At 47.9% G+C, this 23,871-nt stretch overlaps 1 protein-coding gene across 1 annotated transcript; it reads left to right on the top strand.

Annotated features, from left to right (window-relative positions):
* Positions 1–18,628: 18,628 nt before the first annotated feature.
* On the top strand, positions 18,629–23,069 carry LOC119441722 (uncharacterized). Its single transcript, XM_037706325.2, has 3 exons — positions 18,629–18,646; positions 19,197–19,760; positions 21,554–23,069. The coding sequence occupies exons 1-3, from the start codon at positions 18,629–18,631 to the stop codon at positions 23,033–23,035; spliced, it is 2,064 nt and encodes a 687-aa protein (XP_037562253.2). The 3' UTR covers positions 23,036–23,069.
* Positions 23,070–23,871: the final 802 nt, after the last annotated feature.

The raw sequence follows: 23,871 nt of genomic DNA, 5'->3' as shown, positions 1-23,871 counted from the left end.
ATCACACCCATCATAAAGCAGTAGTGAACATTGTTGTGAAGTAAATAATAATAAAGGCCGTGGTTAAAGTTACGTTGTAGTGTGTGAAATATCAAGTGCGCCGCAGTCACCGTGAGGGTGGCGTAAAATGCTTCGCTTTCCAACCACCTTCACAGGGTGGATTGGCGGGCAATTTTTTGCATTTCGCCTCCATCGAAATGCAGCCGCCGCGGCCGGTATTCGATCTTGTGCTCAGCAGTGCGTTCCCTTGCCAGACTATTGAACATTGTTTGTCTTCTGCATATTAATCTTTAACCCCACTCTTGCACTTTCTCGGTTAAGGTCCTCAATCATTTGCTGTAATTCGTCCCCATTGTTGCTGAATAGGACAATGTCATCTGCAAACCGAAGGTTGCCGAGATATTCACCGTTGATCCTCACTCCTAAGCCTTCTGTTACGGGCCGAGGTTTGGGGGGTACCTTCAACAGCATCTGCTTGGAGCTCGAACCAGGTTGACCATTGGAGAGGGTTCGACAGGGAAGACGAGGCGACGTAAAAACAAGTAACAGAAGTTTAATACATGGTTACGAGTAAGCGGTGTGCTCCAAAAAAAACGTGCAAGAAAAGTTCAGCGTGCATGCACCTGCACGCTAGGGCAAAGCAAAAGTGTTCTCACGTGGCTGCTCGCTGGCTTTCTCTATACCTTCCACCATCCGGGCAATCTCCTCTTCACTTCTCTGCCGCTGCAGGACATGGGGCAGAGGAGTAGAGATGGCGGGTTACCAGAGCGGGATGAACGTCCTCAGTGAGGGAGGGAAGGTTGAGGGCGGCACGTCAGGTTTCGTCTCTGACCCTCGCGACTGACACGTCTATTCATGTTGACGAGCGAGATCGTTAGGCAAGCCTATTACCATGCGTTTGCACGTGGTCCGAGCATGGTCGCGTAACGTGAATCGGAATTTATTACATGTGGTCCGGGCATCGCAGCTCTAAGGAAATCTTAACATTTCCCAGTCTATGAGCTTGAATACTTCTAAGCATGCAGTGAATAGCATGATATTGTCTCATTGCCTGACCCCTTTCTTGATAGGTATCTTTCGACTTTTCTCGTGGAGAATCAAGGTTGCTGTGCAATCCTTGTATATATTATTGCGATAGCAATTATATGGACACTCAAAAGCAGATTTCTGCCGTCGGCGTCGCCGTCGCCGTCTCCGTGAGGTTCCGTATGACGTCAATGGAGATGAAATCGTCGCCGCGCGCCGCCGAACGCTGTATGTGCGAGTGAAAGAGCGCGAGGGACGCGCGCTTTCACGGGGAGTGAACGCACGGCGGAGAACAAACGCGCGTTCTGCGCTGTGCTCCCTTAAGGGCTGCAGAAGTAGGCGTCTCTTTCCTCCTCTACAATCACCATATATGTAGAGTAAACGTACGTTCTTCCGACGCGCGAAAGGCTGTGGAGGAGGGGGGGGGGGGGGGGGGGGGGGCAGGGAAGGGAGGCGACGTTTAGCCGCGGCACCAAGTGCCTATTTATATCAGAGGCTCCGGCAACAGTCACCAACGCCGCACGCATTTTGAGCGAACGCGGGCAAAACGCCGGCGGCGTCGACAACAGTTCTGCGTGTTGCCGGTGCTGCTGCATGTCCAAGTTTATACAGCTTATAAAGCTGCTATCATTACTCCGTATAGCTCTCTTCAAATTTGCTATCGCAATTGATGCTTCGCCTTTCAGGTGAAACTGCGACAACTTTTTGTCAAGATATTCACGTATATGCCTCCTGTACTCCTTGATTACGCAATGCCTCTGACTGCTGGTATCTCAACTGAATCAAATGCTTTTTCATAATCTATGAAAGCCATATAAAGATGTTGATTGTACTCCGCAGATTTCTCTATTACCTGATTGAAGACATGGATATGATCCATCGTAGAATATCCCTTCCTGAAGCCAGCCTGTTCTCTTGGTTGGCTGAAGCCAAGTGTTGCCCTGATTCTATTGGAAATTATCTTGGTGAATATTTTATACAATACTGAAAGCTAAGCTAATGGGTCTACAATGCTTCAATTCTTTAACGTCTCCCTTCTTATGGATGAGTATAATGTTGGCGTTCTTCCAGCTTTCTGGTACACTTGAAGTCGTGAGGCATTGCGTATAAAGGGCGGCAAGCTTTTTAAGCATGATATATAGTCCATACTTGATTATATCGACTGTTATTCCATCTTCTCCAGCAGCTTTTCCCTTGGTCATGTCTTTCAAGGCCCTTCTAACTTCATCGCTAGTTATAGAAGGGGATTCTGTATCCTGTTCATCATTACTTCGAACGAAAGCTTGGCTGCTCTGGGAACTATACAGGTCAGTATAGAATTCTTCCGCTGCTTTTACTATGTCATCGAAATTGCTGATGATATTATCCTGCTTATCTTTCAGTGCATACATCTTGCCTTGTCCTACGCAAAGTTTTCTTCTCACTGATTTCATGCTGCGTCCATATTTTACTGCTTCCTCAATCTTTTCCACATTATAATTTCTGATATCGCTTACTTTCTTCTTGTTGATCAGTTTCGACAGTTCCAGCGAGTTCTATCTGATCTCTCGAGTTTGACACTTTTTTGTTTTGCCGCATCTTTATTAGGTCCTTTGTTCCTTGGGAGAGCTTACCAACTGGTTGCCTTGGTGTCTTACCTCCCACTTCAATTGCTGCTTCTGAGATCAGCCTAGTCATGGTTTCAGTGCAATCAGAATCTCGTTAATTCGGACGTATTTGGCCGCACGTCGGTTAATTTGGACAACTTTCGGAGTTCGCCGAGCGAGGAGCGCCGCAAATGTGCAACGCAAAAGAGCAAAAACGGCGCTAGCATCCACCCGAAACGGAGAGCGGTATCCGCATCACCATAGTCATCAGCTGAATTCGTACGTGAATGACAGCAACGTCGGAACCCCTCGTGGCTATTTGTTAATTTTAAAGCCTTAATTCTGGCGTTTACCGCCGCGTTGGCCGCGTGCTTTCATAAATGCGTAGTCGCCATCCATGATCGCGTCGCTAGAGGCCGCTGTTCCTTCCGCAGCAGTTGTGGCAAAGTGTAGTTTCGTTTTGACTCGGTGCAAAGCTGTCGAGGATGAAGAACACCGGCTACATCGCGATGGACGGACGAACCGCTGGCGATCAGATCACTGGCGAAAAAGTAACCGGTATGTACGCGCGGTAGTGGAAAGCGTGTCGCGATTGAAGGCGTGCCGCGGCCGTGCTGCGAAGGAAATCGCGAGGCCTTGATCGCCGCTGCGAGAGGCAATTAGTCGCGAGATTACAAGAATTGCAGCTTCCGCGCTGCTTTTGTGCAAAATAGAAGCAGCCTTAATTCACTAAATAAAAACATGTTGACGTAGTAAGCATTTGCTCATTGTTTTCTGGATACACTCGATAATTAGACATTCGCTTAATTCGGCCATTTCTTTCAGTCCCGTGCAATCCAAATTAACGAGGTTTTACTGTAGTACATTTCCATGTTGCTGCTGCTGCATCCTGGATATTCACGCAATATCAAAGAATTAGAAAAGAAACGCACTTCAAGGGTACTTTCCGCCGTCTGTGACAACACAGAGGTCTAGATCTACTTAGTGTCGACTTTCTCGAAAGCGGAATGTAAGAATGTGAGTAAACCCCTTCTGTACAGTTCCACATACACCGGACTTCATTTCAAGAATAAATATGTTGCGTAATCGCTGTCGCGTGAATTAAAAAAAAATAGAAAAATCAAGGCAATGTGCGATATATTGTACAAGGGGTCTTGGAGCTTGAGCAAAAAAAAAAAAAAAGTTATGTACTTGATGCTTAGTTGTTTTTCTTGTGAAAGACGTTGCAATGCAAACTCCTTTCTACTCTACTTCAAAAAAATGCCCAAGCATTTAAGTAGCATATTGTCACGTGGTGACGGTGAAGAACAGAACTGCCAAGAACCCTAGTTAAATATTGAACTCTTAATTGAGCTAACTTGTGTCCAGCACAAACAACACGCAAAGCACAACTACAGCAGCCAAGCATGTTCATCGAAATGTGATCCACTGATAAAGTGTGCTGGCTATTTGTACATTGCTCGTCGTACGTCGCTGGTGCTCGCATGCGTTCAAGAATGTGTGGCGCCATTTGCAACGCGTGTGTAAGTTGTTTACACAAGGCTCTCGCAGTATAATTGGCGGCATTTTGGAAATTTCGGGTGCAAGTAGACGCGTCTCGCGCAGAGCCATATTATTGCGATAGCAATTATATGGACACTCAAAAGCAGATTTCTGCCGTCGGCGTCGCCGTCGCCGTCGCCGTCGCCGTCGCCGTGAGGTTCCGTATGACGTCAATGGAGATGAAATCGTGGCCGCGCGCCGCCGAACGCTGTATGTGCGAGTGAAAGGGCGCGAGGGACGCGCTCTTTCACGGGGAGTGAACGCACGGCGGAGAACAAACGCGCGTTCTGCGCCGTGCTTCCTTAAGGGCTGCAGAAGTAGGCGTCTCTTTCCTCCTTTACAATCACCATATATGTAGAGCAAACGCGCCTTCTTCCGATGCGCGAGAGGCCGTGGGGGAGGGGGGGAAGGGGGAGGGAAGGGAGGCGACGTTTAGCTGCGGCACCAAGTGCCTATTTATATCAGAGGCTCCGGCAACAGTCACCAACGCCGCACGCATTTTGAGCGAACGCGGGCAAAATGCCGACGGCGTCGACAACAGTTCGGCGCGTTGCCGGTGCTGCTGCATGTCCAAGTTTATACAGCTGATAAAGCTAATATCATTACTCCGTATATCTCTCTACAAATTTGCTATCGCAATTGATGCTTCACCTTTCAGGTGAAACTGCGACAACTTTTCTTTGTAGCAGTGGTTAGACAGGGAAAAACGCGGTAACTGAAGAAAGATAATGTCCGCGTGTCAGTCATGTATCCTCATTAGATTCAAATTTTGAGTGATGGATTTGTAAAGGCTTGTTTGTAGAGACCATTCAATCCTCGCAAAAGTTAATGGTCGTGCATGTTTTGTCGTGTTACCTGCAGGTGACAGTTTCCCATGATCACCGCAGGTAACAGGACTGTAGAAAGAAAACGGCCACCTGTCCTGTGCAATTCGTATACATTCAGAGAGAGAGAGAGAGAGAGAGAGAACAGCAACCAGGGCCGTATCCAGGAATAATTTTCTGAAAGGGTTTTGTGGGGACAATGGCAGCCATCTTGAAAGATTTCATTGTTCTCGGATATGAATCAAGCACATCGCCGACATATGATAATGAAAACATAGTCAAACCTCGATATAACGAAGTCGTAATTGGAGCGAAAAGCTTCGTTGAAACGCGAATTTCGTTAATCCGAGATTTTAGTGTTGCTGGAGTAAAAATTTCGAATTCTCTGAACATTCCTGGTGGACACTGGCTAGTATCTGGTCAATAAGCAGTTTAAACAAATCGCAAAAATATCCAGTTATAACGGCGCGATTGTGAGCGCCGGCGCGTGCGGGGCAGATCGCGCTGATAGCAATGTGATGCGTGGCTCATGGCGTCCGAGATTTGCGTGTTGCGGCACCATAAACTTTGGATGCCATGGCTGACTACGCTTAGCATCCCCACATATTAAAACCAAGTGTGACCATACGTATATTCATCTTCCTCGAGAAAAAACAGTGCTTCGCCCGGAAGGCGATGCCTTGATGGCGGTAGCAGACACCTACGCGACGCAAGGTTTGTAGTTTTATCGGCCGTATAAGTTACAGTAAACATTCGCTTACTCATAAAATTAACAAGCACGGTGGTGCTCCCCGTACAGGCAAACACGAACATATTTCACTCGATGACCACCAACACTCGCTATCACAACGCTAGCGTGATGAAGAGCGCCGGCAACGGGGAGCGAACGCTTGGTGCTGCCTCTCGCTTCACCGTGTCTCGAAAACTTGAGATTGCGCGATATACACCACTGGACGTGCGGGAACACAGGGCGCATCAAGGCACCAGCCATCGCGGCACTTGCCGCAGAGAACCTCCAATATACGGCACGAAGCCCGCGTATGCGCTCAGCCAACACCACCTAGATAGCACAAGGCCTGTTCAGTCCGATCCATGACGTCATGCTGCCTGGCCCGACTGCCATAGAGTCTAATGGGGATGCTCCCGAGTAAGCAACAGTGATTTTTACGTCATCGCTTTCGTCACGCCCGCCTTAGCAATGGAAATTTCGGTCCAGGTAGCGTGACGTCATGGATCAGAGTACTAGTGAACAGGCTGTCTGCTATCCAGGCGGTGTTGGCTCAGCCTTGCGCAGCCGCGGCCAGGGTAGAGGAGGAGAGGTGCACGCTAGGTGGGGGGGAGAGCAGATAAGCCTGCGTCTCCTGCCTACCCCACTTGCGCTGAAAGAAGTCATCAGCGCTCGCGCACTCTGAACTACCGCGCGCCCCGCGGCCTCCGTAAGTTCTTTACCAACACTTGCCCAACACTTAGCTGTCCGGCATGTCATGAAAAAATTGAAGGACGCTTAAGCTTCGCCTTTAAGAGCGGCACATAGAGTTATCGGGCCCCGTTCGCATCGCATTTTTCTTTGTGAGTAGGCTTCACTGCAACACACAACGTGGGAAAGCCAGCTTTCAAAGACCAAGCTTACACCGATACCCTTAAAGTCAGCGTCACTTTTAAACAGAAATGCATAGCTGGGAAGACATTTTTCCAGGGGCAATATAAGCCGTTTTATATCAAAATGTGAAGGCCCTAGGACTTTTCTTATTATTTTATTAATTGTTTGCTGTTGCCCCGAGGCGCGCGCGTGTCCAAAATTGAGAAAGGCTCGGTTTTCAACATTCTCCTCAATGTTGCCTAGAACCAAAGTACAGTGCAACACCATCAGAATTAGAGGACGCTTAAGCTTCGCCTTTAAAAAGTGGAACGCGATAGCATTCAAAGATCCCTGGCTGCTTATCAGCCTTTTTTCTCGTGTATTCAAATTACAATCCGACGCTATCCTTGTCTGTAAGTTGTAGTTAAGTCGTACTTTACGATTTTTCTGACCAATTTTACTTTGAGGAGTTCAATTTTTGTTCACTAACCCCTTGCGCCATGCGGAAGGCCTTTGTGGTCGTGGTTGTTGGGGATGAATTTCTTCGCCACTGATGCAACGGACGCCGATGCTTACGCCGACGCCGGATTTTCTGCGACACGGGGCCCTTAACGCTATCGCGTTAAAAGCTCCTAAGCACTGTGCGCCCCTTTTGCTAAAATATTAGAGCTGTCCGATTCTTCTGCGTTTTCATAGGTGCTGAGCACGAGGTCGCGGGATCAAATCCCGACCGCGGCGGCAGCATTAAGATGGGGGCGAAATGCAAAAACGCCCGTGTCCCGTGCATTGGGGGCCGGTAAGGATCCCCAGGTGGTCGAAATTTCTGGAGTACTTTACTATGGCGTGCCCCATAGTCAAATTGTGGTTTTGGCACGTAAAGCCCCAGAAAAAAAATTTAGGCCTTAGCACAGAGAAATCGGGAATTGTGATCTTTAATGAAAAGACGAGTAATTATACGCAGTATCAATTCAACAAGTCATACCTACAGTCAAGCAATATAAGTACCTCGGGAACGAAAGAAAGATTTACTCAAGCACCCTCCAAGATAATCTGAAAATAAAAGGCAAGCGGAATGCAGCAATAATGAAACAATTTGGGGCCACAATAAATATAGGGTCGCACGTGGAATCTGGAAAGGAGTAATGGTGCCAGCGCTAACGTTCGCAAATGCCATTCTATGCTTGAAATAGGATATCGTGTCAGGCTTGGAAGCTAACCAAAGATCTTTAGGCCGGTTGGTTTTGGGAGCCCATGGTAAAACCACAAATGAGGCAGGGCGTGCTGACATGGGCTGGGCCACTTTCGAAGTCATGAAAGCGCAGAGCAAAATTAGTTTTGAAGAAAGGCTCAGGAACATAGGTGAAAATAAATAGGCGGCTAAAGTGCACTAGTATCTGTATCTGAAAAGCGCAGACACAGATTGGAGGAAGAGGTCAAGGAAGTTGGCAATGAATTACAGGGTAATTGAAAGTGTAACTAGACAACCATTAGTCATCAGGGAGAAAGTGAGAGAAACAGAGACAGCGAACTGGATGCAAAGAATGGAAACAAGAAAAACCATGGAGATTTACAAGAATGGGAAGAAAGAAATTAGAAGGGAAAATCTGTAGGATAACACAAAGGACATTGCCTTGCTATTTGATGCTCGAGCTGGTTTTTAATTAAGGACAAAAACATGCCGGAGCAAATTTTCGCAACATGACGAGGCATTTGCATGTTGCAGCAAAAATCCGGAGACCACTCAGCACATCATTATGAAATGCGAAGGTATTCATCCAGTGGGCTTTATCCGTAGGTGACGTACACTTTCCAGAAGCGCTTGGATTCGACGGAAGTATCAACCGTTCGGCAGTAGAGATCTCTCGCTTCTGCAGTCGATACGCGCAGTCGAGATGCACGTATCGACGCTACGCGGCGCGCATCTCCCATCGCGTGACGTACACCTTCCATCTCACATCACGTACACCTTCCAGAAGCGCTCGGAATTAAAGTGGATGGAAGCAGCAACCGGTCAGCAGTCGAGATAAGCAAGATTCATTTAGAGTATTGGTGGGGAAAAAAGCAGAGAGAAGATTAATGCAACCGGACGCGTTACAGGCATGTGTAGCGGTACGAGGTAGATTGACAAGTTTTGAGGAAGAGAAAAAAATATTAAGGCGATGTATGCAAAAATACTACATTGAAAAACGTGTATAGCATACCTGATTAACTCAAACAGGCTGGGTGATTATTTGTCACCGCCCCGTTTCAAAAGGGATGCCAATAAATCATCATACCTAATAATAATCATCATCATACAAGTGTAGATGCGCGCCACCCCCGCCCCCCCCCCCTCCCCTCTCCATGCGTGCGCACATCTCTCCGCTTCTCCTTTGCGCGCGCGAAAGGTCGGTGCACCCTTTTCCCGCTGTCTTCCCATGCGCTCGCGAGTAGACGCCGTCCCAAGCCACCATCCTTCTCGGCTCACCCTCGCATGCTTTCCCTCGCACCTACAGCATACGGCGCGCGGCCGCGATTTATCGCACTCGGACTTTATACGGAACCTCACGGCGGCGGCGGCAGAAACTCACCTGGAGTGTCCATATAATTGCTATTGCAATAAAAAAATAAGGCGAACCTATAGAAATATAGAAAACACTCAATGCCTCAATATGTTCAACGTTTATTTTGGGTCCTGGCACATGGAGCGAGGAAAGTTTTACATAGGATTTTACTAAACGTATCTGGTGGCGTATCATCAGTAAAAACACATTTATTAGAGAAACGAATTTCCGTACGCCTCGTCGCGACGTCGTTCTAGTATTCAGTCATAATGAGAGTCTGCTCTGCACGCCTGACGCATTGGTGTCCAGTGCATCATTCGCTGGTACATTCGCCACCAGCTTTGCGGCTGAAGGGACATCCACATGTAGATTCTATATCTGCTGATGTCCAAACTACGGCTGTCTGGCTGTTCCGGGGTAGGATCACTCGCGGCCAAGACGCAACCAGTCCTGGACACCATCCGTTGGCGCCGTCGCATAACATGTACATCTGTCGCGGGCGGCACGATAGTTGGTCGTCGCGAAGTCCCGTGCTATGGTCAAATAAAAGTCAGGCTCGGACTCTGACAGCTTGGAGTCCATGGACTGCTCGCCGCGTGGGTACCAGACGATGAGCGACCTATCATCAGCCTCCGGCACCTACATCACGGTGTAGTTGGCGGGGACGTGTAGGGGTCTCCCGGTGTCCGCTGTTGAGTTACACGAGCAGAATGAACGCGCTCACAATCATCGTCCATGTGATGGTAACTGTCGCCGCCTTGACCTCCGTCCCGAGCTGCTCATCCGCCTTGAGGTCGTGGTGCCAAAGCACTGGTAGTACGTGACTGGTGCTTGGTCGCTCGATTCGATTGACTGTATCTTGCTGGACCTGAGGAAACGCGAAAATGAAGGTATTGAAAGGACTTTGCAAGATTTCTTGAACATATGGTAAACAAACAGTGTTTGTTTTTGGCGGCTGTCACGTATAGCTGAGCTAAGTATTGCTCCTGTACAGCCAAGTTAGGACGCCTGCAAGTACACCCTCCCCCACCCTTTACATCCCCCCTCCCCCCCCCCCCAAAAAAAAAAAAAAAAAAGCCGAGTCAACTGTAGTTGACATCTGCGTAATGCGCATCATTGCAAGAATCTTTGCAGCACGAGACGCCAATAAGCGTCGAGATGGTGAGGACTTATCAACTGGTGGGGCTGCAACGCATAAAACGGTAGTTCCGGTAAAAAAAAAAAATGGAACAATAGTGCATGCATATTTGCCGCAAGTCTCCCGGCGCATATCTCGAAACCCGTGCGATCCTGAGAATTCGTTCAAACTGGATATGCATTCACCCGCCACCATGCGTAAATTGCAGCAGGTTTCCTTTGTTACCAAGAGCACTTGGGACGCCATACCCTTCAATACGAGTACTGAAATAACTTTTCCGACTTGTCACTTTTTTTTTTGCACTGCGTGATAGTCCAAGCCCTCTAAGCCGCAGAAAGAAGCACTGACTATGTAGCATCGTCCTAAATAGTTTACTATATGCCTTGTTTCTACGAACCACAGCCCGTATTCACAAAAATGTTATTTCGCAATTTGATCAATCAATCAATCAATCAATCAATCAATCAATCAATCAATCTTTTTATACAGTAACACCATCATATCTAGCCTCACTTCTAAACAACGTCAGCAAATTTTCCTCTGCCTCGTGTCGTCACGATAATGTCAATGAAGCCAGGTCCGGCATTTCAAGACCGAATTTAGTGTCAAACTAAAATATCTTACGCATCTCAACCTTCACACTTGCCAATAGGTGTCATCCTTTTGAGCGCGCGAAGCCCTGCGGTCTAAACAACATCGAAATTACGTTGTCGGCGTACTCTTTTACCCTTTTCCCAAGATGTAGTTACGATGACGAACCGCGAGCGAGAGAACTCACTTCGCCCTTACCCGTGGTGATGCGGGAGGGGCGCCCGAAAGAAGCGCCGATGCCCTTCGTTGACGAGAAGGGCGCCTGGGACTTCACAATGGGCGCGGCCGGAGGAGATCCAGTTTCGGCAAGCAAACTGTGTCGTGTCTGGTTCATGACAACAAAAACCTGAGCGGGTGGATGCCTGAGCCCTTGTTCTTCTTGATTGCTCCTCAAACCATTGCAGTTACCAACTACGGGGGTTTGGCCAAGAAGTCGTTGGTTAAAGGTGGGTGGGGTATTCGCAAAAAGATATAAAAACATAGACGAGAAAGCAAGACAAAATGCAAATTGTTCCAATAATACTAAAGCAAACTAATTATAAAGAGGCTCATACTAATGAGGAAAGCATGGACATGTAATTTGGGCGTAATGAAATACAAATACAATCACCAATTGTGAGAATTATCAAATTGTTGATGCTGATTGCGCCTGATCCTCCTTAATGTTGTTTCTTTCTTCCTCTTCTTTTTCTATCTTTCTATACGTGGTTCAATTCTCATTCTGGTATCACAGAAAGTACATCGCGTTGGTAGTCGCTGAAGTAATTCGATCATCATCATCATAACTACTTTAAAAGTGCAACAGTGGAACTATCGTTCCTTGATTTGTGCTTCAACAAACTTAAATTGCTTAACAACACAGCTTAATGCCGTCGTAATTATTTTGCAATAATCCTGTCTTCCTCCTGTGAAAATGTTTAATTTTAAGGATTTTCGATCTTTTCGGTTAATTCGCTGTTTAATGATATTATCGTCATCTAAATTCAGTCACAAGGTGAAAATATGTTCTCAGTTAATGTCCCCAGAATGAAAATTTGGCAATGGACCTCAGCATCGCACGTTACCGTTCATTTTCAATTATAAATGCATATTTCCACACGGGCGTTCACAATACTCACCAACCGCTTGCTAGCTGCAAAAATGAAGTTATCGTCACTGGTGATTTCAACTCGCATCACGTGTCATGGGGATACAGAACAGATGCTTGTGGTACGCGTCTATGGGACTGGGCCATAGATAAAAATCTCTCCTTCCTAAATATGAGACCGACCTACATTTGTCCATGAGCAATCTCGCTCAGTGTTAGATTTGACTTTTTTTTAGCACAAGTGTTGCCATGACATCTTCGACTACAGTTGATTTCTGTTAAAAAAGTGACCATCTTCCAGTGTTCTTTGAAGTTGCATGCCAATTAACATCAGTTGAAAGACAAGGCAGAACATTTGTTAATTGCAAAAAGTTTAAAGACTGGTTGGGCTCCACCTTTGCGTCGTTTACTAGTAGTAATAATGAGTGAAGAAACTTATTCAGACACTGATGGAGTACTCAGTGCACATGAGATTATTGAAGAAAAACTGCTTGGAAAAGAACTTCTACATAATCAGAGTCCACAAAACTGGAAGGATTATCGATTAATGACGACAACCTTCAAATGTACTGCTACACGAGCAAAAGATGAGTACGATAAAGAATATTTTGATCATGATTTTAATTTAACAAAAAACGTGCTTTATTTAATTACCTTCGTTTAAAAAAGAGACTCCCAATGACCGGTAATGTAGACTCTATCGTCTATGCCTCACGTGAAATGCAGGAGTTCTTAGAACTATTGGCTAAGGTATTGGAAAACTGGTTCACAACGCGCCTTCAAACTTCTGTTTTACTCCATCAGTCTAGGACTACAGAGGTATATTCTTTTCGGAAGTAGCACAGGTCATGTTAACGTTGCCAACTACACCACCTGGCTCAGACGGAATGACAAATACAATGTTAAAGATATTGTTCCAAGAAGTCCCGAGTGAGCTTCTGAAGTTGTTCAACTACTCTATTAGTAATGCATTGATTCCACACGAATGGAAGATCGCCGAAGTTATTCCGTTAATTAAAACGCAAGGGGCAGGGTATACAATGGACAACATAAGACCAACTGCGCTAACAACTATTTGAAACTTATTGAAAGGGTCTTCATGGGCATCTAATAGAGTATATTAATGAAAATCAGTTGTTGAGTCCCTGTGAAATTGGATTTAGATCTGGTTATTCAATATGCCACGCGCATGCAGACCTTGAAAGTCGCATTAGCATCGTCCGGCGCAATGAACAGTATGCGGCTTTAGTTACCTTAGATATATGTAAAGCCTGCAGCAGCAAGGAACATACAATTTTAATAAATTGGCTACAGGGCCACGGCTTTCCAGGTTGTGTTGTAGCATGGGTGAATGAATTTTTAAGAGAGAGGGAGTTATATTGTTTTCAAATTGGATCCTCTTCTCGTAAGCACAAGCAAACAAGAAGTGTACCTCAGGGATTGATTATAGGAAAAACCAGTCAAAAAGACGAAGGACAAGAGAAAAGAATTCACATCACAACAACTGGACTAGAAAATGTGCTTTATTGAAAACAGCTATTTCCCAGCAAGACTAACAGATCATGCGCAGCACAACCAGCACTAATCACAGGACAATGACAAAGGGGAGATAGAACCAAATTTATCGCGAGGGATGTAAAAAAAATTACTCCATCTCCCGCTAAAGGGAACCATGTGTGGATGCGAAGCAGCGGGGAGATGGTTAGCTTGAGCGGGAGATGGTTTCGCGGCAGCGGCCCGAGTGCTCATCGCGGCGCTCCACAGGAGAGAGAATGAGGCGCGCACGCTCCGTCATTTTCATACCGCGGAACTACCGTGGCGCCCCCAGCGGAGTATGCAGCTTGAGCGGGAGATGGTTTCGCGGCCGAGCGCTCATCGCGGCGCTACACAGGAGAGAGAATGAGGCGCACGCGCTCCGTCTTTCATACCGCGGAACTACCGTGGCGCCCCCAGCGGAGTATGCAGCTGTCGCACCACCTGTCGAGCGCGCCGCTCCGGATTCCTAGAGGAGAGAAAGGGGGGAGCGTAGGAGGGAAGAGTGACGGGGAGGGGACGCGCATGCGCTGTGGGGGTGTGGGACGCCGCGGGAGGGACGGACAAAGCCCCCGCCATAAGCTGCTTCACATCTAAAAGCTAATTCTTTTTCTAGCAAGCACATCGAGGTTGTGCTAATGCAGTCATCGCCATGCAAATCGATTAAATACGCTTCTAGAATTTCGTGCTCTTCTTGGCCGCTACCTCTGCCAAGAATAGTATTTACATTGCTAAACAGCGGGTAGCCGCTTCATTCACTGCAATATCGAGGCAGGTTTGCTGCGTCATCGGAACCCAGGGAGGCGTTCACGCAGCCGGTCATTAATACAATGATCTGTTTTGCCTATGTTAACTATTTCGCATGTGCGAGGCAACTTAAAAGATATATACCACCCGTGTTCCACAGGCTATGAAAAAGTTCTCATGTTGCGCTGTACATCCCGGATTCCTTGCCCTGCATCGTCAGATACGCGAGCACAGGCTCGAGAGCTTGCAAGGAGCAGAAAACACAACTTTTATGCCCTGCTTGACCGCTAATTTCCTTGTGGTTGGGTCACAACATTTTCTTATGGAGTGCAACCGAATCCCCCTTTAAAGTTCTTTCTTTTTTTTTTTTACAGCGAAGCTGTTCTAGGCTAGATTCCAGGAGATTGCGTCCGTAGAAAACCGGAAGTGTAGCGTACAAATATTTCAGACACGTCGCGCCACCTTCGTGGAGTCGTATGAAAACGCTGGGTTGGCGGCGTTTTCAAACTTATGATTGTAAAACAGTTGTCATTATACCGCGGTTTTCGCCGGATCTTACGTTTGCTTCTTCATTACGTGACGTAGATAACCCTGGCGACCACGTGAGCGTGTTAGCGCTTGTGTGCGCGCCGCGATTGTCGGAGCCGTCTTTAATAAAACGCTTTGACGCTACGGTGATTGCGACTGTGTACGTTCCCCCTGCAACCCCTACGAAAGACATCGAAACGTTCATGATAGACATGTTCGGTTGGGTGATGCCCAACGACGATACGCCCATTCCCATCGTGGGGGCAATATTCACTACGCCAGACCCACCATAGTCGCAGCTTCGTTGGCTTCCATCAGTAGTGGAAGGGCTCTGAATCTTTTTTTTTGCGTGCCTTTATATTAATAATTATTGATTCGATCTGGCTTTACTGATTTTATTTTAGCAGATAATTTTACGTTCTACAGTCCGTAGATATTCTGAAATTGATTCTTAATTATGAATGATACATTGGAATAATCCATCCATTTATTGGTCAATCCCTCATAGTGGGTAGGAGCCACATGCTTGATAGAAAACAACACCATGCCCGCGGCGGGGAACCAGCCTAGAGCGGAATTGAAAAATAATAATAAAATAAAGCAACGCTGCTCACTCCTCACAGCATCCAGGCTGCCGAAATGGGGCCCATGGTTGGGAGTCACTTATCAGACTGCTTTGTATTGCAGGATTCGTTGAAGTTCTTTTCTGCAGATTCCTTACTGTCCTACAGAGCACTTGGGGGGGGGGGGGGAGTTAGGTATTTATTTATTTATTTATTATTGCGATAGCAATTATATGGACACTCAAAAGCAGATTTCTGCCGTCGGCGTCGGCGTCGCCGTCGCCGTCGCCGTGAGGTTCCGTATGACGTCAATGGAGATGAAGTCGTCGCCGGTGGTAAGTGGTTCTTGAGGGAAAGGGAAAGGTTGGCGCTATCTTCTGCAGCCCTTGAGGGAGCACGGCTCAGCGCCAATCGTCGCCGCGCGCCGAACGCTGTATGTGCAAGTGAAAGGGCGCGAGGGACGCGCGCTTTCACGGGGAGTGAACGCACGGCGGAGAACAAACGCGCGTTCTGCGCTGTGCTCCCTTAAGGGCTGCAGAAGTAGGCGTCTCTTTCCTCCTCTACAATCACCATATATGTAGAGCAAACGTGCCTTCTTCCGACGCGCGAAAGGACGTGGGGGAGGGGGAGGGAAGGGAGGCGACGTTTAGCTGCGGCACCAAGTGCCTACTTATATGAGAGGCTCCGGCAACAGTCACCAACGCCGCACGCATTTTGAGCGAACGCGGGACAAAACGCCGACGGCGTCGACAACAGTTCTGCGTGTTGCCGGTGCTGCTGCATGTCCAAGTTTATACAGCTGATAAAGCTGCTATCATTACTCCGTATAGCTCTCTTCAAATTTGCTATCGCAATTGATGCTTCGCCTTTCAGGTGAAACTGCGACTTTTTATTTATTTATTTATTTATTTATTTATTTATTTATTTATTTATTTATTTATTTATTTATTTACTTATTTATTTATTTATATTGTCTCGTGTGGTTGACGATCTACTTCGATCATGTGCTACTCATCACAACTTCACGACCTCATATCCCCCTCAAACTAATGGACTCACCGAACGCTTAAACCGTACACTGACCGACATGCTTTCCATGTACGTTTCCAATGACCACCATGATTGGGATGTTGCGCTCCCGTTCGCCACATTTGCATACAACTCATCGCGTCATGAAACTGCCGGCTACTCACCCTTCTATCTTCTCTTTGGACGCCATCCCTTACTACCCTTTGACACCTTGCTCCCTTCTGATCTGGCCTCCGTGTCCACGACTTCCTATGCGCAAGATGTCATCACGCGTGCGCTCGTCGCGCGCACAGTAGCCCGCGCTCGGCTCACGTCATCGCAGACCGCACAAAAGGCCATCTACGATCGTCGACACCGGGATACTGATTTTCCAGCGGGCTCTCTCGTCCTTCTCTGGCTCCCATCTCATCGCGTCGGCCTGTGTGAAAAGTTAATGTCGCGGTACGTCGGACCCTATCGCGTGCTGCGCCAGGTGACTCCTGTCACCTATGAGATATCTCCCATGGCATCCACCTCATCGACTGCCGCACCGCGAAGTGACATCGTACATGTTTCCCGCCTCAAACTTTACAACTGTGGTAACCCATTTTGACCACAACACGCACCGGGACGGTGCTTCATCGGCCGGGGATAATGTCACGAGCAATGGCAAAGACAAAGACATTGTAGTGGGGCTGGGACAGAAGCTCTCTTGTCGGACTGAAACCTGCTGGAACCTGTGCGGTCTGTGCAGTCTTGACTAGGCAAGCGCTAGCCGTTTACGGTTAATTAAATACTCCCCGTAACAATATGCTTACTTACTCGAGCATCATTTGTAAGGTAAGCCCAACGCGATGAATTACAATATGAGCAATATATAATGAAAGTTACAAAACGCCATGAAAACGAGGGTACAATAAATACGAGGTCCAAATGACATAAATAAGAAATGAAATAAAAAAAAGTATGAAAAGAAAGATGGCAAGAGAGAGTAAAGCTTTATTATGTGAATATAGCTTTGGAGAGACGTCCTCATTCCAGAATGCCTTGAGCTCAGACCGTCTCCTGGGCCCTCGCGATCAGCCGTTGCTGATCCTCGATGTCGGAGCTGGTCAAGGCTCTCTCCTAAAGCTCGTTGGTGTGATAAGGGTTCGGAGGATTTAGTGGTGCCTGTCTGTAACCCCCTACTATGTCCCTGAGGGACCCGGGTTCTCCGCAGAAGTGGCATTGCGGACAGAATTGTGTGGGGGCTATGAAGTGATTTCTGGTTGGGTGGTGGAATGTGTTGGCTTGTAGAGCTCGGAGGAATCCCTCTTGCTCTCTAGGTAGTGACTTGTGTGGGGGAGGGTATGGTCTGCGGGTTAGCTTGTAATGTTGTGTGATGTCTTGGTAAGATGGCAACACTTTGCTTTGTGATTAGAAAATATCAACGCAGCACCCGCCGGTAACAATCACTGCTGGGTATCAAGAATGTTACGTGTATATTTTTTTTGTTACTTCCTAGAATAATGCAAAGAGTTTCATGTCAAATTGCGCACACAAAGAAATAGCAGTGAGACCTGTCGTCAGCGTGGGCCAAGTGCGGCCTTGCATCGAGAAAACAGTCGATCGTGCCTGTCCTGGCCACTTGTTTCGAAGCCAACTGCCAAGCCCCGTTACAAAATTCATGAACCCACGCGAGTTACTGAACCTTCCACCGTGAAATCACGTCTATCTGTTTGTACATTCTGCATCTTGCGCAATGATTTGGTTTGGTGTGGCTTGCTTTCTATGATGGCGCAACCCACTGCGGGGGTTGGCCAAGATTTGGGTGGTAATAGGAAACTTCTGGTAATGCTAAAATTTGTAAAAATTTTAGGAGGAAGTGAACAAAGATAACATTTAAATTATTTAAGAAAATCTCCTTGAAACTACTATAAGTTCCTCCAGGGCAGAGCAAACATCCCTGTGGCAGTTTCCAAGAGCGGATGCTCCTAGAGAACGGATATCTAGAATGGAAAAATTTAAGCCAAGATGCGTATAAACCTTGATTCTAAAATGTTTTTTTTTCGTTAAAGGAGAAAAACGGCGGCAGATTATAAAAAAAATAATGATATATGGTTTCATTTTCTCCACAGACTGGGCACAGAGGGGAGGGCGCCAGACCAGCCCTGTGACAATAGAAGTTTAATATTGGTGTATTCCACAGCGTAATCGGGTAAAAATTACTTCTGTTTTTCAGGCAAGATACATACTTCGTCTTCTTTATTCCTTGCCTGATGTGTGACAAGCAGATGAGCCCAATTGTCATAGTCATTCTCGTTCGATCACCACGGCAAGTTTTGCCTGCTGGCATGGATGGTTCGACCAATGTGAGTGAGGGGTCTGTAGGAGCTGTAATTACGCACGCACATAGAAAAAGAAGCCATTTTGATGTTCTTGCATGTAGGCAAATCAGCTTACGCGCTTCTCTGTTCTAAAGTGTGGAGAGGTCATGAGGTGTTGATGGATTGAGTGGGAGGGATGATTGATGATTGATCGGGATGTTTGGGACATGCGTTCCAGAAGGATTGGCGTAATTGCCGGGCTTTATTCATCTTTCAAGGCCAGCAATGTATCCAGTGATAACGGTTTAAAGGCCAACTGCAACGAAATTTCACTTGGGCTAAATTGTTTAGCCTGTGAGTTCTTAGCAACCCATCGTGACAGTATCAATGTAATCTTGACTAAGCCGCAAGGCTGGTAATTGTCTAATTTTCTCATTAGCAGCCTTTAAGTAGCGCCTAAGCAGACGACGCGCGCACCTGGTGGTAAGCGGCAGCGATGCGGAAATGACGAAAGTATACCAACGACTTCTGGACCGCCAAAACACGTGCCAGACAGTCAGAAACATTCTTTTTTTTTGCATGCCACGTTATGCAGGGGCCAATCTCACAGTCCGAGCAGGAGGTGAGCCACTGGCTCGTGGCAGTCGCCATCGCGTTCTCGGTTTTCATTATTGTGCTGGCGGCCGCGCTCGTACTCCAGTTCTACTACCCGGGGATCGTGCCGCGCTTCGGTCGCAGCAGGCGACTTCCACGCAGAGCCGAGGGCAACCTCAGCGGCGAGGCCACCACGGGGTCAGTGCCGCGTGCCTTGCTGAGGCCCTGCGGTACGGCAGGGTGCGACCGCTACGCGCGGCTCTTCATCAGTCAGCTAAACCGGAGCGTGGACCCGTGCCAGGACCTGCGTGCCTTCTCTTGCGTCGCGCGACCGCGCTGGCGACACTCGCTCAGAGACGAAGTGGTTGAGAACGCGTCGCGCGCTGCCATGGTCAATGCCGTGGCGTCCGGCAGCAGCGGCTCAGCGGTGGCCAAGACAAGCACGTTCTATAGGACGTGTGTGGCGAGCAAAACGCCTCTGGACCTGCAGTCCTTGCGGGCGTTTTTGGCGACCGCGGCCGCTGACACCGTGTCGACGATGCCTGATAGCTCCAAAGCCTTTCAGGTTTGTCGTGTACTTTTACTGTGGAGAAGCGATGTTTGAGGCACGAACTGTTTTATTGCGATATCAATTATATGGGCACATCAGGCGCATTTCTGCCGTCGGCGTCGCTGACATGTTCCATATAAAGTCCAAGGGCGATAACATCGTCGCCGCGCACCATATGCTGTATGCGCGAGTGAAAGCGTGAGAGGGTGAGCCGACGATGGTGGCTGAATTTCGCGCGCGCAAGGTAGGAAACTGGAGAGGAAGCGCTCCGTCTTCCTTCGCACGCGAGGCATTGGGGGGGAGGGGGAGGGAGGGCGCTTTACTCCGGCAGCGGCTGCGTATGGTGCGGCCGCGCGGGCCTATCTTGAAAGCTATCTGCGATGGGGACATAGTGCACCAAGTGCTGATAGCTTCGTGGGCGCTGTGTTCTCGCCGCTTAGTTCGAGTTGAAGCGAGAGGCAGCACGAAGGTCAATTCGCTCGCTGCTGTAGGCGCGCTTTCTCACTCCAGTGTTTTGACAGTGATTGAGCATGCGCGGTCATCGAGTGAGATGTGTTCATGTTTGCCTGTGCGCTCGTGACACCATGCTTGTTAATTTAGTTATAGTAAGAGAATGTTAACAAGTGTAAACGACCGATAAAACTACTATCTTTTACTACGTATAGCTGTCTACTAATTTGATATCGAAATCAATGCTTCGCCTGTCGGGCGAAACTTGGACTTTTTCACTAGCAAGATGAACTCTTGAACTGTTTTGTTTTTGGGCGGAGATATGAGCTGTGTTAATTTTCAGAATTGCTATAGGCTTCCATCTCTATGAAACTCACCGCGAAGTGGTCTGTTCGTTTTTTGTATTGATGCGGCATATTAAAGTGCGAGTGTGCTTCGCAGTCGAGGTTGGTTCTCAGTCTATTATAGTTTTAAACATTATTTGGGATATCTTTTAGAAAAATGCAGTTGGACCAGAATGATTTCACTTGCCTACCAGCGTGTTCGAGGGAGGCAAGTGAAATCCCGCCCCCCGCCCCCCCCCCCCCCCCCCTAAAAGAAGGACTGATATGACAAAAAATGTCAATGTGCATTCTTAGCAACACTTTACTAAGCTGTGTTGTAGTGAACAAAAACATATAATAAAAGCGTCCAACCGAAGGAAGAAAGATGGGTCAAATAATGAAACAAAATGTTTCATATGTACGTATATATAACTGAAAGCGTCTAGGCCAGCGAGATTTCGAGCAAATTACTGAGTTACTGGGTGAAAAGCGTTAGACGCTGGATATTCTTCCTGAGAGTCGTAGACTGTAAGAATATATGTTATCCCAACAGGAAAGCAACAATGGAGCTCCTCCTATTGTGAACATCCTGTATAAGGTGACGGCTGGACCGTGCTGGCACTTAATCAAGGTCGCCAATACTAAACAGCATTATTCGTCCTGACTCTGGTGGAAAAAATATAGCTTAAGAAGACGAATTGGCTTCCCAGTCCGTCGTTGTCACCCGCTGTGGTTGCTCAGTGGCTATGGTGTTGAGCTGCAAAGCACGAGGTCGCGGGATCGAATCCCGGCCACAACAGCTGGATTTCGATAGGGGCGGAAACACCCGTGTACTTAGATTTAGGTGCACGTTAAAGAACCCCAGATGGTCCAAATTTCCGGAGTCCCCCACTACGGCGTGCCCCATAATCAGATCATGGTTTTGGCACGTAAAACCCTAAATTTAATTTTTTAATTGGTTTCCCATGAGGCTTTTGAAATGCTATCCCAGTTCTCGCATTTTTTTCATGTGTCAATGCCTTGTTTTTCATTCAGGTTATGTCGAAGATGGCGGCACGTTATGGAAACGGCATTCTCTTTCGCCTGGGCACAGGATTCGTGCCGGAGAATGACTCCAGGATAGAAAGGCCGGCACTTGTAATGGGCCTGAACTCCGACTTCAAGCGCTGGATGCAGAAAGCCAAGAGAAGCACCGAGGTCGATGCACACCAGAAGATTGTTGACCTAGTCCTTAGCCTGAGCATGTCACGAGACGACTTTGGTTGGCGCAACGTGTCGGACGACGTGATGGCAGCGCTGAGGATTGTCAAGGAAATCTGGAAAAGTCACAACGTGTCCAGGAGCCAATGGTCTCTTACGAACGTGTCTCAGATGGGTGTGGCACTTATGAACATCAAGCCAGCCGTGCTGCTTGCACAACTGTGGCAGTGGGGTGCCTCCTATGCCAAAGAACATCCCGTCGTGCTCGAGCAAAGTAGCATCTTGTCCTTCCTGGACGCCGTGCTAGAACGCGTGAATGAGCGACACATGGTGCAATACCTCTTCTGGGAGACAGCGCGCCAGCTGTCCACCTTCTTTCTGCAGACCAATCTCCCGCACCTGGATCACGTGTGCTACATCAAGACCGTTGAACTGTTCGGACCAGCTGCTGTGCTGGCACCCGTGATCTGGCACCAAGTGAGTGCTGAAGCCGTGGTGAGCGCCGAGACCACGTTCGCCAGTGTGCTCAAGGCGTCCGAAGACGCGATCTACGAGGCAGGTGCGCGCAGCATGGCAGAGGCGAACCGCATGAGAGCTCTCGGAAGGCGTGTCAGCCAGGTTCGCCTCGTGGTATCGTACCCGGAGGACGTGCGCGACTTGCTGGCGTTAAACGAGAAGCTGGCGCACGTTCCAGGCATGTCGGAGGTCTTCTTTACCAACTTGTTGGCCGCTCAGGAGTCCTCGTGGAACCGCAAGAAGAAGAACCCGTCTTTGCCGATTCCACTGCGGCCGAGGCCCCACTACGACGGGCAGCGCAACGAGATCACGCTTCCCATAGACTTCCTGATTCCGCCGTGGTTCTCGCCGGTCGCTCCGCCTTCTGCACGCTTGGCCACGATTGGCCTGTCGCTGTCTCTGGTCCTGTGGCGTGCCATAGTGACGCAGAGAGTGTACGACGTGGGCGAGTCCTCGCGACATTTGCTGTCTCGACGGCACGGCTCCAACCACACGTGTTTGCCAGGCAGTGCTATTCGCGGCACAGACGACGCTTTCCGTAGGCTTGCCGTCATGGCGGTGGTCAGGGCGCTGAAGCAGGTAGACAACAGCAGCAGCGATGGCAGCGCCGGGATTTCGGGCCACTCAGCGGAATCCGCGTGGGACGACCTCGAGCTGTTGCTGGTGTCCTGCTGTCTTTCGATGTGCGGGCCTCACAACAGCGACGTTTGCACAGCCGTGATGGAGACACCACAGTTTGGAAGTGTTTTCCGTTGCACACGAAAAAGCGATGTTGATCGCGTAAATTGTTCTGAGCATTGACCTCTGCGTTTTAGGTTACCAGAAAGATTTTCTGTTATATGCGGTACACTTTTGATAACTGAATATGCGAATAAAACCTGTAATTTCATCCTTTATATTGTCACGTTGCAGTGACCGTCAAGAACAAAGTAGCAAAACTGCGAATGACGAAACTAACATTTATTGGGCGAACTTGTGCCCAGTAAACAAGGCACACTCGAAGCACAACGATAGCAGCGAACACAGTCGGCAATGGTCGAAAATCTGATCAGCGGTTCAAGCGAGTCGGCTTTTATACATGAGTCATCGACGCTTCCAGACTACTCGCTGGTGCCCGCGTGTCTTCCAGAAAGTACTACACAATTCGCGTCGCGCATACAGTCAGATTACACAAGGTTCGGTGACAACATACAACGGACAGAACCATCGATGATATTCGAGAAACTTCCGATTCATGCAGGCGCGTCCTGCACTGAGCGATAACATTTAACATTTGTTAGCCGGTGAAAAGCGGTCACCTGAGAAAGAAACAAGTACCCGTGTCACTATCTTCGGGATGTATCTAGAGCAAGGCATATCGACTTGGAACGAATTCTGAGCATGGCACCGGTTTTGAGATATGCGCTGTCAAACTTGTGGTAAAAATGCATGGTTGTTTAACCTAATTTAATTTTACGGAAACGCTGGTTCATGAACTGAAGCACAAGCAAATTGGAGAGCCAATGCATTTCGTTGGAAAATTTGAAAATTATCGCGTAACTGGCGTAGTCCTGAAAATTCGTTCTAAGTCGATATACCTTGCACAGTCACTAGCTACATTCGTAGATTGAATGAATGAATGATGAATGAATGAATGA

Source organism: Dermacentor silvarum, chromosome 2 (assembly GCF_013339745.2).
Source record: "Dermacentor silvarum isolate Dsil-2018 chromosome 2, BIME_Dsil_1.4, whole genome shotgun sequence".
NCBI classification, from domain to species: domain Eukaryota; kingdom Metazoa; phylum Arthropoda; class Arachnida; order Ixodida; family Ixodidae; genus Dermacentor; species Dermacentor silvarum.
Note: the sequence above shows the minus strand (reverse complement) of the source record. Positions and strands in the feature narration are given on the sequence as shown.